Source organism: Catharus ustulatus, chromosome 3 (genome assembly GCF_009819885.2).
Source record: "Catharus ustulatus isolate bCatUst1 chromosome 3, bCatUst1.pri.v2, whole genome shotgun sequence".
NCBI classification, from domain to species: Eukaryota; Metazoa; Chordata; class Aves; order Passeriformes; family Turdidae; genus Catharus; species Catharus ustulatus.
This window is the reverse complement of record NC_046223.1, coordinates 99,924,572-99,942,856: the sequence shown is the minus strand read 5'-3', so window position 1 is coordinate 99,942,856 and position 18,285 is coordinate 99,924,572. Positions and strand designations below refer to the sequence as shown.

Here is an 18,285-nt window from a genome sequence, read left to right as displayed (position 1 = left end):
AATTTGTAACAATCGCATAAAGCCGGGTTTTACTGGCAGATGCTCGGCTCTTGGCACCTCGGCTGCACTTCCGGGGTTGGAAATGTCAGAAAATTCTTCACATATTAGCCGCTCCTGAGTGTAAGCCGCATTTCCAGGGTGGGAGCAAAATTTTAGTCAAAACGGTGCCGCTTGTAATCGTGAAATTACTGTAACTGATCCCATTGTTCAGATAGCATATGAAGATTGTAAACAGAGTTGGGCCCAGTATGGATCCCTGGCAGATCCCCTTGTGGCAGGTTTCCAGTTAGAAAAGGAGCTATTTAAAACCACCACCCTGTGTGCAGCTCTCAGCCAGTTTCCCACCCATTACATAGACCACTTGTCCAGGCTAAAACACATTTCTCTAGGAAGAGAGGTCATGGGAAACCATATCAAAAGCCTTGTAGAAATCCAGGTAGACAATGTCCACAGGTAGCCCCCACCATCAACCAAGCAGGTTATTTTGTCACAAAAAGCAAATTTGCTTTTGCTGGTTTGTCAAACCCTTGGTGAATCTGTGCTGGCTTTTCCCAATCACGTGCTTCATCTGACTTATGATAGTCCCCAGGAGGATTCATTCCATAACTTTCCCAGAGACTAAAATAAGGCTAAAGAGCCTGTAGATCTTCCTTTAAGCCCCTCTTGTAGGTGAGGTTGTCATTTTTTATCTCCCAGATTTCTGGGATATCTATCCCCTGATCTTCTCAAAGATTATGAAGAGGCTTGCAACAATATCAGCTAGCGTGTCTCACACCCTCGGGTAGGCAATGTCAGGGCCCATGGATTTGTAGTGCCAAGATCCTGTAGCAGTTCACTTGCAGCTCTTCCATCAGCAATGATCAGTCTCTGTTTGCACCAAGCTGGAATTTTGCTCCCAAGGCCTGGGGCCCAACAGTGCTCTTAATACAGATGTGAAGAAAGTATCAAGAGCCGCTGCCTTTTCTGCCTCGCTGGTGACTAATTCACCTCTCCCATGTAACAGTGTGCCAATATTTTCCTTCTATTTCCACTTGCTCTCCATGTACCTAAAGAAGCATTTCTTGGAGTTTTTTACATTTCGGACCAGTTTCAATTTGAGCTGAGCTTTTGCTATTCCAGTTGCATCTCTCCATCTCCTAACAACAATCTTGTCATTCCCAGTGGGTATTTGCCAACTTTTCCATCTCTAGTCCACTTCTCTTTTGGTTTTGAGTAGATCCAGAAGCTCACAGGTAAGCCAATTGCAAGCATCCTTTAAAACACAAAGGATCCAAACTGCCAGCTGAATTCTCAAGATGCTCTAAACTTCCAAAATACCTTATTTGTCAGGAGTTTGTGTCCAGCAATATATTTTGAAAGATGTTCCTGTGCTGTACACTGAAAATGGTAAAAATTTTGCAGAGAGAAATCTAATTTTTTTTTCTAGTTATGAAACATAAATACTGTCAAAATCCAGATTTGTAAGAAGCTTTTAATATGCAATGCATTAAAGTATTTGATTGCACTATTTCTAGCCAGGTCTCTTGTCAGGTCAGCTCTTGTCCATGTTTTTATTTGTGCTACAGTAAGTTGACAGAGTGCTGCATTTGTGTCAAAATTAATTCACTCTTAGTTCTCACTGCTTTACTTTTTCTCTGGTAGGCTTTTAAAGTTGTTTAGGATGTCTGTTCATTTGATTTTAATCTGCCTGTCCTCTCCCTGCTATTGATTTCTTTTGCCGTTTCCCATCTCTTAGTTTTTCCTACAAGCTGTACATTACAATTCAGTAGGAGAACACCGTTCATCATCAAGAGTATGGAACTAACCAAATTCACTGTATTTAACAGTAGCCACAATGATAAGCATCATCAGGATGCCATCATTAAGAGATGACAGGCATGTAAGTTTGCTGACATTTCCAAGCAGACAAGGAAGGAAATGTGGCAATTAAATGTAATAATAACCAAAAATCCTGACAATACATAAAGAAAAAAAAATAAAATCTGTGAGGTGGGTCCTGCAGTGCAAAGGATTTTTTTACGTAGTAATTTTGTGTTGACATTAAAGGAAAACAGTCTTCCTGAACCACTTTTCAATACCTTCCTCTTCCCATCCTCCTTCTCTCCTACTGTAGCGTTCTGGCCCTCTTCCCCTCTCAGTCCCTGTGGCTCCTGTTCAGTCTTCTTATTTCTGAGTCCCTCAGTCCCCAACATCTGCAGCAGTTGGTGCGCTGGCAGATCAAGACAGGCAGTTTCAGGCGTTGCTTCCAGCAAACATTCTTCTGCTCCAGGCCTGCAGCCCTGAACAGGGCTGGTGGCAGGGAAGGCTCCCACTTGTACACACAAAGTACATGGAGGGTCTGGCATTAAACACTAACTCACATCTACTTAGCGTGTCCAAGGGACAGTCTTAGACAGGCTTATAGCTCTACCCAATCTATTTTTGTTTTTGAGAGGACAACAGAATGTATGTCTAAACTCAGAGCAGCACCTCATGAAATGTCATTTCTTGCTCCAATTCACAGACAGTTAGTGTTATTAATGGAATTATTTGGACTTTTTTGTTCTCCTCAGTGGGGACAAAACAATGCATATGGACAAAACAGTGGTATAGAAGTATATTCTGAGAAATAGAAATATTTTTCCTATGACATTTGGGGAAAAAAAAATGAGCCTGGCCTGACAGGTACCACTGAAGATTTCAGTCCAATCAGTTAAAGTTTGGCAAAAGTTAGAAGTGACTAAATAAGGAACCTGGTTGTTGAAAGAGTTAGGCCCTTCGCAGGTTCTGCCAGCTGTTTTCATTATGAGCTGGAAGAAGGACAAATAGCATTTCAATCAAATGTGCCATTTGTTAAACTGGAAGGCTCTTGATAGTAAGATAATCTAAAAGGATTTAAGAGGTTTACTTACCCTAGGAAGTCACAGAGAAAATAATATGAGTTCCATATTAGAAAAAGCAGACTGCACAATATAAACAAGAAAAATCACTTTGCTTAGCAGAGCTGACAAATTACAGCAGACAGCAATTGTACAGGTGTTTGCAACGTGACACCTCCTTGATTTCAGGCACTTAGCAGAAGCTGTCTGGTTATAAGTCTGCTTGTCCTCATTCCAGACATAGCTCATAAAAAAGAAGAGAATACAGGATGACTTTTTAGATTTCAGGAGGAATGATTTTTCCTCTTGAAATACATTTTTCTCCCTGTTGTCTCTACAAAGTGTTTAGAGAAATTGTGCTTCATTTTAAGTGCCAAAGTGAGCTGTACTTGGTCACTAAATAGATCACTTGAAATTTTCAGCCAGCTGAAAAGAGCACTAATCAGAGGTATGTAGCTGAACATACACCTTACTTATTTAAACAGAGGGAAGTCTCAACCTTTCTTCCTATTCAACAGCCCGGTTAATCCACTGGTCTTCACCTCATCTGTCCTGTTGTGGGCAATCACCAGACAGGAGAGAGGCTGATAAGCTTTGCAGAAGCCAGCCCTCAGCTCCTGGGGCACTCAGTTGTGACCCATTAAGTGCATGGCTTAGTGCTGGGGCCACCTGTGAGTCATGTAATGTGCTGCAGTGGGTACTCACTCACCAAGGAATAAATGAGAGATTTTTGAACAGTTGTTGCACATTGGGCAAGAGCCAAACCTCTTTCCCTCTTCAGGGATGATACAGGTCAAAGCTCATTAACACATGTGAGAAGCCCACCCACAAAGCCTCTTTGCTGACTAAGTAGCTTCAGTTAGCTAAATATGATGTAAATTTGCCAAGGGACTACTGTGCCCAGCTGAAGGGCAGCTTTGGCAATGCTCTTAAACTTCCAGCATTTCAAGATTCATTAATCTCTTTTCTGGTGTATATTTATGCCCCAGGGGGATTCCTTTCAAATTGAGTCTGCTCTCAGTGTCTTTCCTCTCAGCTTTGCCATGTTAACAATTCTACATAATTCCTATTTTTGTTATTCTTACCTGATGCCTGCTTTGTTCTTTTGTTATAAGGGATAGGCATAATTAAGCTATAACACTACCTTACCTTTTAAATCTCCAGTAAAAAAACCCAAATAACTTCTCTTCTTCTGGGTGGCCATTCAGTTTCTCTTGATGTCCATTTGGTGCTTGACTCACCAGATTTTACTGCTAATCCAACCCTCCCCCTGCTAAAATAAGAACATAGTTCTTTCCAGAAAATTTTTCTGAAACAATGATCAGATATTAGTAAAATAAATTTGAAAAGCTTGCATTTTGTTTTAATCAGAGTGGCTACATATTTTTTAATGCCGATTTGAGTAGTGGATTGATTTTTCTTACTTCCAAAGCAAAGACTTATTCAAACAGAATAAAATCTCAACTACTTTCCTCAGCACCATTGGAAAACAACTTTAATTAGGAGCTGTCACTTTCCAAACTGCATCAAGCTTTTAGTAATTTTAACTTAGATTTCCCTCCTGATTCAAAACTGAAGTTTTTCACAGCAAGCATTCAGGTATGAGTTGTAAATGCACCCTAAAAACCCAAAACAAAACAAAAAACCCACAAAAAACCTCAACCAACCAAACAACCTAACAAACAACCCACCAAACAAAAAGCTTTAGCCCGGAAACAAGACCTATAAAGGACCAATTAATAAAAATATTTTTTTTGCTAGTGAAGAACTCTGAAACGGAACAGATTATTTGTTTTTTCTGACACCCAATACCACACAAAGGCAGCTGGGGTTGTGTGGGGAGAAGAGATTCCTCTGTGAGTCACAGCAATCTCCATGAAAATAAAGCTACCTTGTTTGCAGAACCTCTCTCCTGGATTCCCTTTGCTTCACATCTCAGTAAGAACCTGGGGAAAAGCCAATCATCCTTGAATATAAATAAAAATGAGTGCTGGTTTAGGGAGGTTTCCTTTTATCTCTGCTGGAGTTGTGCATAGAGTATTTCATCCTTTAAGGTGTGTAGCAGAATTTACTCATGGGAATAAGAACGTCACTAAAGCTGATACCCTTCAACACAGAAAAAAAATAAGAGTGGTCTATGGGTTTAATATTAAACCAAGGAGTGGGCTACTTTGATCACTGAGTTTCATCTCTTAATTTGAACTTCAAACATTAGCAAATAGTGGAAGAGCTTAGTTGTAAAAGTAAGGTTTCAGCCATTAACAAAATAGTCATTCTCACTGTGATCTGCATTTCCCTGAATTTCAAAAGGATTTACATCTGGGGCTTGTTTTGAATATATCTTTAGTTAAAAGAAGAACCTTGAAAGTGACTTGTTCCTTCCTAGTCTACAGACAATGCTGTTTTTAATAAACAGGAGAAGTGTTTCATTTACTTTTTGAAAAATCACTGTGGTATTGAATCTATAAACATCTTGCAGGGTTTATGAAGCTTGTCCTCAGGATGCTTTTTGGGTATTCCAGGTTAAGGCTCTGGTTTCTTTACACCCTGTTATTTCTTTCTTTGTAAACTTCAATACTTGACATACCAAGTATAAAAGTTGTGGTTCATTTGACCTTTATCTTGTCCTTTCCCAAATACCTCCTTCTCTGTTTGGAAAATATTTTCTTCACTTGACAAGCCAAGTGCAAATCCTCCAGCTTCAAGAGGAACTAAGCTGCATCAGTCTATTGAGGAAAAAAATATATTTAACACACAGCTGGGACCCAGATAACTAAAACTGGTCACCCAGACAATTGCTCCACTTGATCAATGATCTCTGGTGGCCTCTGTTGTTTGCATCCCTGAAGACAATGCAATTGCATTCTTGAAACAGTTCAGGATTTTAACCCATTTATTAATTATTAAACTACATTTTTTGGTAAATGTGCACTGAACACTACCTAAAAACCCCTTTAAAACTTTTTTCCCCCACTAATTTTTATTTTATTTTTGAACAAATTTCACCCTATTTCCAAATCCACTGGAATATATGGTGAGGCACTGGTTGCAGTCAGATAACCACAGTGCTAAACCAGAAAGAAAATTCACTTTTCACGTCATGTTCAACTCTAATAGATACAATCACCATATAGTATTTATAGGATTTTGTAAGTTATGGTAGAGGATGGTTTCTAGGATGATGTGCCAGAAAATGCTTTTCTTTCTCTAACTAGAGGTTAAGCCCAACAGTAGAAATTTATCAAGGGCCAATACACATTGCATCCCAACAAATTAAGGTGCTGGTGGTCATCTGGTTGTTGATACGGATGCAGAGAGTCACAGCTCTTCGTAAATCAAAAACTCAGAGCGAGTCAGGAGTTGGTTGCTGGTGCTTTTCACAGCCCCACCAAAATGTTGTGGCTTCAAGCCCTGTGGCATCCAGAGTCTGACAGAGATAATTAATGGTTTAGTACATTTATACTGAATTTATTACAGCTCTACTCCAGCAATGTTTTTAAAAAGCCTAACTCATTTTTATTATGGAAAGAATACTCAACTTTATATGTTCTTATGATTTCTTGTATGAGAATAATAGCAGGAGCAAGTGAGATAACTGTGATTAATTTTACTAATTCTTTGCTGGAATGAATAAGCTTCAGAATTGTATAAAATTCAGTGTAAAGTTTGAAAACCTATGACAAATATCAACTGTACAGGCTTCAAACTTCATAATAGAATATCCTGATTTGGAAGGGATCCACAAGGATCATTGAAGTCCAGAACCAAGAACCACACCAGGTGTCTGAGAGTATTGTCCAAACACTTCTTGTACTCCATAATGCTGTGACCACTTCCATGGGGAGCCTGTTCTAGTGCCCAACCATTCTCTGGGTGAAGAACCTTTTCCTAATACCCAGCCTTAACCTCCCCTGATACAGCTTCATAGCTGACTTAATGCAAGGATAATATTATCCTTAACAAAACTACTACCTAGATATTTCTCATAGTCTTTTTTCATTTTTGAGATATACTGCAATAGCTTTCACTTGTATTCTTTTGTTTGCCAATCACAGGAAGAAAATAAAATCATGTCTCTACTCCTGTGTCCTGTCCTTCTACCTCCTCCTAGCCCCCAGTCTCCTAGAAATCTCAAGCAACTTGCAGTCTCACTGGAATGGCAATTCAAGCTTTTTTGTTAGCTTTACACCTCTGAAGGTTTCAGCCTTTGTACAACAGCCCACTTTTGATGCAACACTGACTTGACCTTGTTTTTCATCTTTTCTTGCCATATATCCTGAGTTCTTTTGGCTGTTCTCAGTTCAGAGAGTGGTTGCCTTCCATAGAAGCAAACATACTCAATAAGATAGAAGAGGTAGAATGTCCTCGCAGAGTAGAAGCTTATTCAAAAAGTCCTAATTTACTTTTTAATTACTTGAAACAGTTTTAGGTAACTTAATTAAGAACAGAGCAAAGCAAAAGGGGTGCACATTGCTATCTTCGACTAATTTCTGAAGAATTCAGACAAGTTAAACAAACTGTAGTAAAAGCCAATACTCTTAATTTAGGTTGCTAACTTGCTGTCTGCTTCACTGAAACTGAAAGTGCCTGGCTCAGGATAAGATACAATATACAATTTATGAAGAGACAGATTTGCCAGAAAAGATCTGTAGAGGAAGGCAATGGCATGGTCTGGCTTTGGCATCTTCCTCTGTGACGAGCAGGATACCTTTGGGAGTTTTGAATGCTTTCTTAAATTGCATAAAGCCTCTGGAAAATTTAGGACCGTCTGTTCATTCATGGCCTGTGCTAAGGACAGACATGTAACAAGCTGAAGGTAGTCATAGAGGTGCATGATGCACAAGTTAAAGCCATGCATATAAGGATTGGGGAATCAAAAAGAGGAAGCTTGTGAAATTAGGCATGCAGATGCATTACCAAAAACCATTTTGGTCAAAGCCCTCTTCTGTATGTACATATTGTATTAGATCACCGGAGGGTTAGAACAAAACTAATCTGGCTACAGAATATGGAAGCCTTCTGCATTCTCACTAGTATGCCCAAAAAATAGGAAGCCTTTTTTCTTTCCCTTCACTAACTCGTTATTCATCTGGGTGCCTCCAGAAGAGGGAGATAATCCATGCAGAAGGACTCTCCAACAGTTGCAGCAGCAAGGATGGAGCACAGCACCCAGGTCTTTGTGGTTCAGTATAGGCAGAAGGCGTCTGGTGCCATGATGCCTGAACTGCAGCCAAGCTATAGTTTCTCCATACATGCCTACCTGAGCAATACATTTCTCTCCAGTGGTGATGGGCCATGGACAGTTGCTGTTTGGCAGCTAGAATGTGACCACCCTACTCTGTGGAATAGGAAAGCTTAGTATTGAATATATGGAACCTTGTACCTGGGGTCTCAGGGTGAGAGCACACCTTAGAGCACCCTGGGCACACCAGTGGAGAGATAACCTTCCAGACTAGCTGAGAAGATATCTACAGGCTTAGGCAGTCCTGAAAACTTGGTGTATGGAATCATGGGCTGATGATAAGATTGGGCCTTGGCACCAAAATTCGGATTTAGGCGCACTGAATCAAACAGTAAATTTCTAATACTTCTGAACAAATTTGATTTGTTTGATTATTTTTCTCTGCTCTCAGGTGTGCTGTTCTAGCATCCAGGTTTCTTGCTGGTCTGTTTGAATGCTGTACCTATAGGCTGTTTGAGGGCTGATTTTATTTTGAGAGGTTGTCATCACTCAAGGCTTCTAGAGAGGAAAAGGCTACAGAACAAGATGAGAGCAAACTAATGCACTTGTTATAATGCCCTGTGATACTAACCTCTTCTGAGAAAGTGAGGACAAAATATGAGAAAATTCATTAAATCAACTGAAAAGTTACAAAAATGAAGCCAGTTAAATGATGCAGAAACTTTGCATATACTGTTACCCATTTTTTAATCTGTGCCAACATTTTCTCCTGAAATGCCAAGTCCTCTCCTCCTTAATTGTCTTCGAGGCTCCCTTTGACATTTCAAGAAGACAGTTGTTTACAGACACACACTGAGTCTATGGCAGACTTTGGAGTAGTAATTTGGCATCCTACCAATTAGGCTACAGCCAAAAGTTACTAAATCATGCCATTTCTTGATACTACTAGTGTTGTTTTATTATACATCTTCTTAGTCACAAAGCTGTAGAAAATGTTGAACATAGATTCTTTTGCTGAGAAAATATATTTTTAATATATTTTTCTAAGAGCAATCCTTTTTTTGTATGACTGCACTTGATAATAGCAGCCCAGTCTTTTCAGAGAAACATTTTCAATAATCAAATACTATACCTAAATTAGAGGACTTTATTTAGAAGGAAGTTGCATCTTTACTTAAAGAAATGCTTTTAATCAAAGACACCACTTTCCTCCATATTACAGAGCAATTATTTGTGTATTAGATTTAAATCTGATTTGCACAATTAAAAATGTAAAAAAAAGTCTTCCTTTAGATCTGGAGACGAAATATAATTGTGCCTGTATGCAATGAAAACTACATCACGTTACTCAGTTTGCATGGCTATGGAAACTGAAATGTTGAGGCTACAGGAAATTGTTTAGCAAGATTCCAAATTATCTTCACTAAAGCTAAAGCTTCATCAGAATAAGATTATAGTTTTCCATCATTAAATAGATTGAATATGTATTTTCTCTTATCTGCAGTAGTGCAACTACATAAAAGATGTGATTTTGGAAAAAGGGGGTAGTTCGGTGTACCATTACTTGTTAAATACTGAGCACAGTGTGATCTGGATTTTAATTTTTTCAATAAAGCCTGCTAAGACTGCATCTGCTATCAAACTGTTTTGTACAATGTAATTAAAAAGCTTAATATTTTGGCAATGTGAGAGAGAAGAGATAACTGAATGTACATCCATAAATGTAACAAATATGCATGATAAGACATATATATCCCCCATTAAAACAAGGTAATTTTTATTGGAATTACTTTCCTTGAGCTCCAACAGAAAACCAACACATAGTTACTGCCACTTTAAGAAAAAATTTAGAAAAGGGCAATATAGCCAGCTCAGTAGGTGATATTCACAAAGAAAAGCAGTTTTATAAGAGTTAGTCATTTAGATGTGAAAGGTAGCTCATGTCCTCTTCTCTCAGCATTCAGTTCCATGTTTGAACATTTGAATCAAAACAGGGTGGACATTCATGGGACATGTAAATTCAACTGGGAGTATTTACACAATAATTGCTTTTAAAATAAAATGTTTTATTAAAAGTATTTTGTCTTAAGAAAATCGAACGGTATATCTGACTTTTATATTAGCTGTTTATGCAAAAAGAATTTGGAAGAAAAACAAAACAATGAAATCACTACTGGTAAGTCCTTTTTTTTTCAAATTAGTGCACTCTTTCAGTGCTAGGCAGTGAAGATAAGCTATGTTTCTGATACTGTTTTTATTACAGGTTTGGATTACAGATTTCTTTTCAATGACCTGTCAAAATTAACAGGCTGCTTACTGTTCACAGTTTATCAGGATGCCCCAGAGCTACTTCAGCAATGAAGAAAGCAAAGCTGTCTGGAGAACAAATGTTAACAATAAAGCAGCGGGCCAGTAATGGTAAATTTTTAATCATTATGTTCTTAAATACTAATTCTCTGTAAACTAAAGTTACCGTTACTCTATTGCCTTTTTTCCTATATGTATAAATCCACTCCATATAAATTGTGACTTCACTGTCAGTAGAAGTGAAACCAGGTCTTATGCTCTGGAAACCTGACCCAGGAGCAGAGCAGTCAGATTGAGTTACTTCTATATAAATCTAAAACTCTAAAATATTTCAAAGTAGAATATACCATTATAATTTCCTGGTTCACATTTCATTCATCAAAGGGCGGTAGTTACTCTTACATTGTTGCAGGATTCAGAAGAGAGAAAGGGTTTATTTCTAGGATGTCAACTCCTCCTGAGTTCCCTTGAATTCATTTGGACCTGTGGCTCTATAACCTCTGGCAGACAGAGATGGCTTTGTGCCATTTCGTCTCCAGTAATCTGCAATTCTTCTTGGGAACCTTGAGTTGCAGGGAAGAGCATGAAAGTACCTTGGATGAAAGTCAGGATAGTACCCTGTAAAAGTGCAGTAAAAGCAAAATATAGGTGCTTCAGTTCAAGTAAGTTAAGATAATAAAGACTTGTCTGCGAGGTGCCCAAGTCCTGAGTTTTTTGGAAAACTATGTAGTCACTTAGTCTGTGACAGTGCTTGCCTTCTTAAGTGCCTTTAGAGCCACAGAGCATTTGAACACAGTGCAGGAGGGACCTCAGCCCACATGGCCAGCACAGCTGGAGAAAGCAGTGACTGTCTTTGTTCAAGAGCTTGTTGACCAGGGAGGGCAAGATCTGGATGTTATTTTCTGTGCAACCTGGGTAGTATTTAAAACTCTTAAGTATCTGTCATGCCCAGGAAGAATACCTTAAAGAGTAATATGTGGATATTTTGGCTACTTGGACACACGGCCTGCCTGAGCAGACAAGTGGCTGCCTGTGATGGGGTGACTACATCAATGGACAAGGGAAGAGCTAGAGATGTCACTTACCTGGACTTCTGTAAAGCCATAGCCATGGTCTCCCACAACATCCTTCTCTCCAAATTGAAGAGAGATGTATTTGATGGGTGCAGTGTTAGGTGAATAAGGAATTGTTTGGATTGTCACATCCAGAGTAGTGGTCAATGTCTCAGAGTCCAAATGAACATCAGTGATAAGTGTTGTCCCTTAGGGGCCGTATTGGGACCAGTGTTATTTAATATCTGCATTAATGACATAGACAAAGGGATCAGGTGTACCCTCAGCAAATTTGCAGATGACACCAAGCTGAGTGGTGCGGTGACCCTCCTCAAGGACAGGATCCAGAGGGACCTGGACAAGCTGCAGAAGTGGTCCCTGGGAATCTCATGAGGTTTAACAAAACCAAGTGCAAGGTGCTGCACCTGGGTCAGGGCAATCCCTGGTACCAGGACAGGCTGGGGATGAACAGAGCCAGAGCAGCCCTGCTGAGAAGGATTTGGGGCTCCAGGGGGTTGAGGGGCTGGACATGACCCAGCCATGTGCCCTTGCAGCCCTGAGAGCCAAACGTGTCCTGGGCTGACCAAAGGCAGCTGGGGAGGGGATTCTGCCCCTCTGCTCTGCTCTGCTCTGGTGAGAGCCCACCTGCAGTGCTGCATCCAACTCTGGGGTTCACAGCACAGGAAGGACATGGAGCTGTGGGAGTGAGTCCAGAGGAGGCCACAAAGATGATCAGAGGGGTGGAGCACCTCACCTTTCCTCATATAAGAAAAGGCTGAGAGAATTGGTATTGTTCAGCCTGGAAAAGAGATGACTTAGAGGTGACCCAATTGCAGCCTTCTGGTACCTGAAGGGATCCTACAACAGATATGGAGAAGGATTTTTTACAAAGGCATGTAGTGACAGGACAAGGAAGAATGGATTCAAACTGCAAGAAAGTAGGTTTAGGTTAGATATTAGGGAAATACTCTTTACTTAAGAGTGGTGAGACACTGGAACAGGTTGTTCAGAGAAGCTGTGGATACCTCATCCCTGGAAATGTTTCAGGCCAGGCTGAAAGGGGCTCTGAGAAACCTGGCCCAGTGGAAGGTGTCCCAGCCCGTGGCAGAGGGGTTGAAATTAGATAATCTTTAGGGTTCCTTCTAACCCAAGCCATTCTGTGATTCTGTGACGTCTTTCCTATCAGAGTCAGGCACTGTCAGGAAAGGTGTGAATGATTCACACCAGCAGAAGAATGAGAGTGGGAACACCAGTTTCTCTGGCTTTAGGTGTTCACACTTTGACTTGAGAAAAAACAGATCTATCTGTCTCTTCCCAGGAATATTTTCTGCTTTGTTATATTAATTATAAGGTAAAAAAATTAAACTGCTACAGTTTATTCCTGTCTGAATTCTTAGGAATGCAGATACCTTTAAAATTCAGTGGGTTTTAATATTTATGTCACAGAATGAAAGAAACCACTTTCATTTACGCTATAGATTGTTTTTTAATAACATCCTTCTGAACCCTTCATGAACCAGTCTGAGCCTTCATCAAGCATTAAAAACAACTGCAGAATCACAATATATCCCAGCACATCAACAAAATTTCTCTTTGTTGAGAAAAAAAAATTCTGAATTTGTCACAAGTTCTCTTGATAATGCTGTAATATGAAGAGATTACCATGTTAAGATTTTTTACTTCCCTTCAAAAGATCTGTAAGTGGACACACTCTTTAAATAAATTACATATGACAGTGGAGAGAAATTTGATGCTGCAGGTGCATTTCTTTTAATATAAAGTTAAATGAGTGTATATAAAGTTAAAGGTCCTTTTGATCCTCCAGGCATTTTCAACACTTTCACTGGAGAATTACTGCAATTTTAAAAGGAAAAGTAATGGAAAATGCTTCTTTTAAACTGCAGAATAAAAGTTTGAAGAATGCTTCCTTTTTCCTTTTGCTTTAAATAAATTGATTTTCAAATATGGAAATAATTAATTTACTGAACTCTGATTTAAACCTTAATTGTTTTAACACTGCTTTTGTTTTTGTGTCACACAGGTATAGAAAATGATGAAGAAATTAAACAGTTAGATGAAGAAATCAAAGAACTAAATGAATCCAACTCCCAGATGGAAGCTGATATGATTAAACTCAGAACTCAGGTAACAGTTTTATGAAGCCCTAAATTCAAGCTGCTTTTTCTACATGACTGATTAAAAAATATAAGAAATGTATTTTTCCCTTTCATGTTTCTAGTATATTAAGATATCTATGCATAATTTGCTATTTATAAAATCTGAAAACAGTGTTCGTTATGCAATTTTCACATCAGTTGCCAAAAGTAAAAACAAAAAACAAAAAACAAACAAAAAAAAACCCCAAAAAAAACAAAACCCAAAAGAAATCAACGAAGTACATTCTTTAAAATAATGGCAAAACGTGACCTGTCATGGTCAGCTTGGTATTTGCCCTTGATAAGGCTATGCCTTTCTAATAGCAGTTAAAATATTGTGTGACAACACGGTCATTAACATAAGTTACCAGGTGAAGGAGCCCATATGAACAACATGGCTTTTGCCGTGTCTTACATAGGAAATTTAGGCAGAGAAGTGAGTACCTGTTAAACTTCATCATGTGATTCACTAAATGCAGCCCTTGGTAGCAGTAGTGGTTCCAGAGATCCAGCTTAATTCTTTTTTCCTTCAACATAAATTTTTTTGGGGGAAAAAAAAAAGCAGAAAACATAATATTAGACTATTAACCTAAATCTCATAACTCAGTAGTCCTAAAACTGGATGGAAAAAGCAAAAGAAGAAAATCACTTGAATTCCCCTAGAGTTTTTCACTGTCCAGCATAGATTTTGGTGCTTGTCTCTTCACATGATTTGAGCACAGACTCCAACAGTGAAATTCATCACAGTCCCCATTTGTCAGCCTTCAGTCCTATGATCATAGTCACCCAAATGATCTCAATGAAAACAATGAACCATTCCTTGTTGCTTCTTTGTCTGCTGCTTTTGGAGATAGGCACTATATCCATTCTCCTTCTCCTCTTGTGTAGTTATAAATACAAGGCAGGATCTAATTGTTCAACTTGTTTTTTTTTTATTTCTAAACCTTAGCCAGATTGGTTCTGAAACCTCACTTCTACTTTATGCCTGCATTCAGAGTTCTACTGTTATTATTTAGCCTTCACAGGATTTGATTTGTGGTTTACACAGTTCCTGATGTGACCAAATATAACTGTAGGGTAATGAGGACAAAATCTGCAAGAACATAAAGCAAGAAGAATAATTAATGCAATGCATATATTTTCTCTTGAGAAATTTGGTCATAAATTTTGAATCCAGCAGCTTTCAATTGCCTTATGTTTTCTTCTGCTTAATACACTGTACATGCTATTCACACACAGACTGTTTTAGCCCAGTTTTTAATAAATGTGAAGCAGTTTGGCTGTTACAGGTATGTTAGGTAAAGGCTCCAGTTGTCAGTAATTTATTGCACTTTTTATTTTATATTTGGCCAGATGAATTGAAAAATAAAGCCCTGATAACACTATCACAGGCATAAACATGTATTGAGTTTCATATTTATCTAAGAATTTCATATCAAGCTTTGATCTGAGTAGAGAAGCCATACTTTAGTGATGTCAGTTCCAGCTTTCATACTTCAGACTAGTGCCACTGCATTTTCTTAGAAACCAGATTAGGCACTTTGTGGGACTACTGAATGTTCTTGGTAAAAGCAAGCTCAGCTGTTGATTTTGCCGTTAAGTTAAAATGATATTTTTCACACTACAGTGCAGCGTATTTAGAAAAATTAGATTAAAATGATTAATAAGATTTTAAAAAGAGCTACAAGAAACCATGAAAACATGATCTTGTCCACCAGACATCTTTACTTCCTAAAGTCTTCCTAAGCTAAACCTGATAGGTGCTTGTCTAACCTGTTCTTTACTTCCTGTACTAGAAATTCCACAGTCTCTGGGTAATCTGGTCTAATACTTATCTGTTCTTACCCAACTAGCTACCAAGGCCTTGCAGAGAATCCCAACTAAGTTAAATCTCACCAAAAAAAAATCAGAAGCCTTAATTTTCTAATTCATACATTCACCTGAAGACAAGCAATTTTCACTAACAACACATAAAGAATTACATCGTAGTCATTATCAAACTGTTAAGGGGATCAAAGTTAACTGTCCCCTTTATTTGCAAAAGTAAAATTATATTGGACATAACAAAATGTTTGCTGATAAACCTTTAGAAAACCATTGTGCAACTCAGATTTCAGTAAAAATTGACAGATGGGAGAATATGCAATGGAAGAATAGTGGAAGTCATGTGAACACCAGAAGTAGCAACAGTCTTGTTTGATACAGATTTGCAACCCATGCGATTAAGCTCCAGGAAAAGCTTTTCATATGACAGGAAGGAAAATCTTCCATGTAGAATTTTTCTAGTCAATAAAGTGAAAAGTCAAGCCTTTTTCTTAGTTGGAGCAATTGTAAGCTCCTTTACTCAGCTGCCTTTTTACATAAGACTTTGGAGAAAGTATTTTTAACCTAAGATCTTCTAGTAAATTTGTTCCAATTTAACATGCAAATATGAGAGGAGCAGAAACACATAAAGGGGAGAGGGGAAGAACAAATCAGCAAATAATTCTGTTTCATACAAGCAACAGATTATCCTATTTTCAGAATACATGCAAGTAAACATTTCTTAGTTTTAGGGTACAACATGGGGAGGGAAATTTCAGCCTTTAAGTGAACAAATACAATAATTAAACTTAAAACAGATGAACTTACAGATGAATACTAAGTAAAGTGGTGAGATATGCTGATCATCTGCCACTGTATTTGCAGATACTCAGCATCTCATGAAAAAAAGCAAAAAAAAGATGATTTAAGTTACAATGCTCAGCTACATAGAAAATCTGTAGAATATCAGCTCCTGCTGAAGTTAGTGTGAGGTGGGTGCATTATGCCATACTGAACTGAGTCTTCATTGGCATCAGACTTTTCATGCTGGTCTGTAACATAAAAAAAAATTAGGATAGGTATTGGAGTATGACTTGACTCTAAGAAGCACCTATGAAAGATGTTTCATATTTTGATACAGCATTTCCCTCCAATAGAAACGAGCCGAAAGCAGAACAAAAAAGGAGGATCAGGTGTCTAGGTTCAAAGTTGAAGAAAGTATTTTCCTTACTAGTACATTTTGTGGAAATAGCTCAGAATCAATTAGTTGTGACAAAACCAAATCCCTACAATACTGGCAACTTGGATTAACTGCAATATGCACCTGTATTCAAAGCAAGAGATACTTGGAGTCTATTTATGTAGACACATCACTTTTCCAAGTTACTTCTGTCATCTGATGGGCTGTATTTCCATAGGCAGAATGAAAATTTAGGTCCAAAATAAAATATGGTACCTCTAACTGCCTGACTGTGCCCGCAGTTTCCCTACATTTACTCACCCATGGTCAAATTAATATGCACTTAAAAACCTGTACCCTTCTGCCCATTACTACTGCACAAACCTCTGACCTTCCCATCAGCATTTTAATTGTATCTATTCTTCCCATAGCTCACTCTCTAGGCCTGTGTAGAAGTGGATAAACCTCATTTTGAGAATTCAAAACCTTGTATTCTTTGGCATTTTTTCCACTTCACCAGCTTCTTTTTTCTTGTCAATGCATATTTTAGCCTACTCACGCACAGAGCACACTGTACACTCTGTGGTAGATGTTAACAGTTATCACCCCTTGTGGAAAGTAAGGACAGGGCTACAGAGGAAAGTGCAGACAGATGTGAGTGAGCTCTGCATGTGCTTTTGATGAGCTGGACATAAGCCAGTGCTCATCTGAAATCCTTATAACTCCATTAGCACAATGCTCTCCATAAAAGCTCAGGGAAGTTTTCTCTCAGTGATGCTTTCAGCTCAAGCAGGGCACCATGCAAGGTCAGAGCTAACATGTCTGGTCACCTGGAAACACAGGCAGAGCACAGTCTCAGTTGTTTTCACCTGTACATGAAGCAATGCCACAGGGCTATGTGCAAATATTTTCAGTTTCTTCAGTTTTACAAGTCATTGTATGTATTGGAAAACTCTGAATTTGTGCATATATTGCAATAATGTGCAGTTGTTCAACTTTCAAAAGCAGCCCTGTGAGTTTGCACAGAATTATATTATACTTACAAAGAGCTAAACTCAGGCAGCAAAGAGCTGTGTATGCTTAATTAACAAGATACATGTGTAGCTGAAAATACAAGAAGAGCATGGCTTACTGCAGAATGCTTCTAAGATTGGCTTCCAGGGGTTTAACCGCATGGGTGAACCTGCAGAACTAAGGTCTTTAATGCCTTTCAACTGTACAAGAAAAGCTCTAAAGGAGTGGAATCAAATCCAAGTTCATTCACTCACTATTACCAGTATTGAAAAGACAAGCTGTTAAAGTTATACAACATACAGTGGGAATAAGAAAGCCTTAGTGATGATAAGAATTGCAGACTCAAGGAAAACCTTTTTAAACATGAATGAATAGACCTTTTCTCCTTTCCCTGGTATTTCTGTCCTCTCTCCCTTCAAAGAATGCATGCTTTGTAGCAGTTTGCCTTATATTACATTGTACGCAAATTTGTCCGTTTTAGATTACCACAATGGAGAGCAACCTGAAGACGATAGAAGAGGAGAACAAAGTAATTGAACAGCAAAATGAGTCTCTTCTTCATGAATTGGCCAATTTAAGCCAGTCTTTAATTCATAGTCTAGCTAATATCCAGCTGCCACATATGGTAAGTGATTGAGAGCACAAGTTAAGGAATTTGGCGATCTTCAGTTCACCTCATACGATAGATACCTTTTTTATGTTTATGTTTCATCAACCAGTTGGATATTTGTGG

At 38.5% G+C, this 18,285-nt stretch overlaps 1 protein-coding gene across 11 annotated transcripts in view; it reads left to right on the top strand.

The window, feature by feature from the left end:
- Window positions 1–18,285, top strand: part of MYT1L (myelin transcription factor 1 like) — a 236,396-nt gene that overhangs the window by 215,107 nt on the left and 3,004 nt on the right. For 6 of the 11 annotated variants that reach the window (XM_033056743.1, XM_033056740.1, XM_033056742.1 and 3 more), the window contains 3 exons: window positions 10,367–10,458; window positions 13,441–13,544; window positions 18,034–18,177. In XM_033056743.1, the coding sequence (XP_032912634.1) occupies window positions 10,367–10,458; window positions 13,441–13,544; window positions 18,034–18,177 (340 nt within the window). Of the gene's footprint in view, window positions 1–10,366; window positions 10,459–13,440; window positions 13,551–18,033; window positions 18,178–18,285 lie in introns of all 11 variants that reach the window. The other 5 variants (XM_033056741.1, XM_033056739.1, XM_033056737.1 and 2 more) reach the window with 1 other exon arrangement.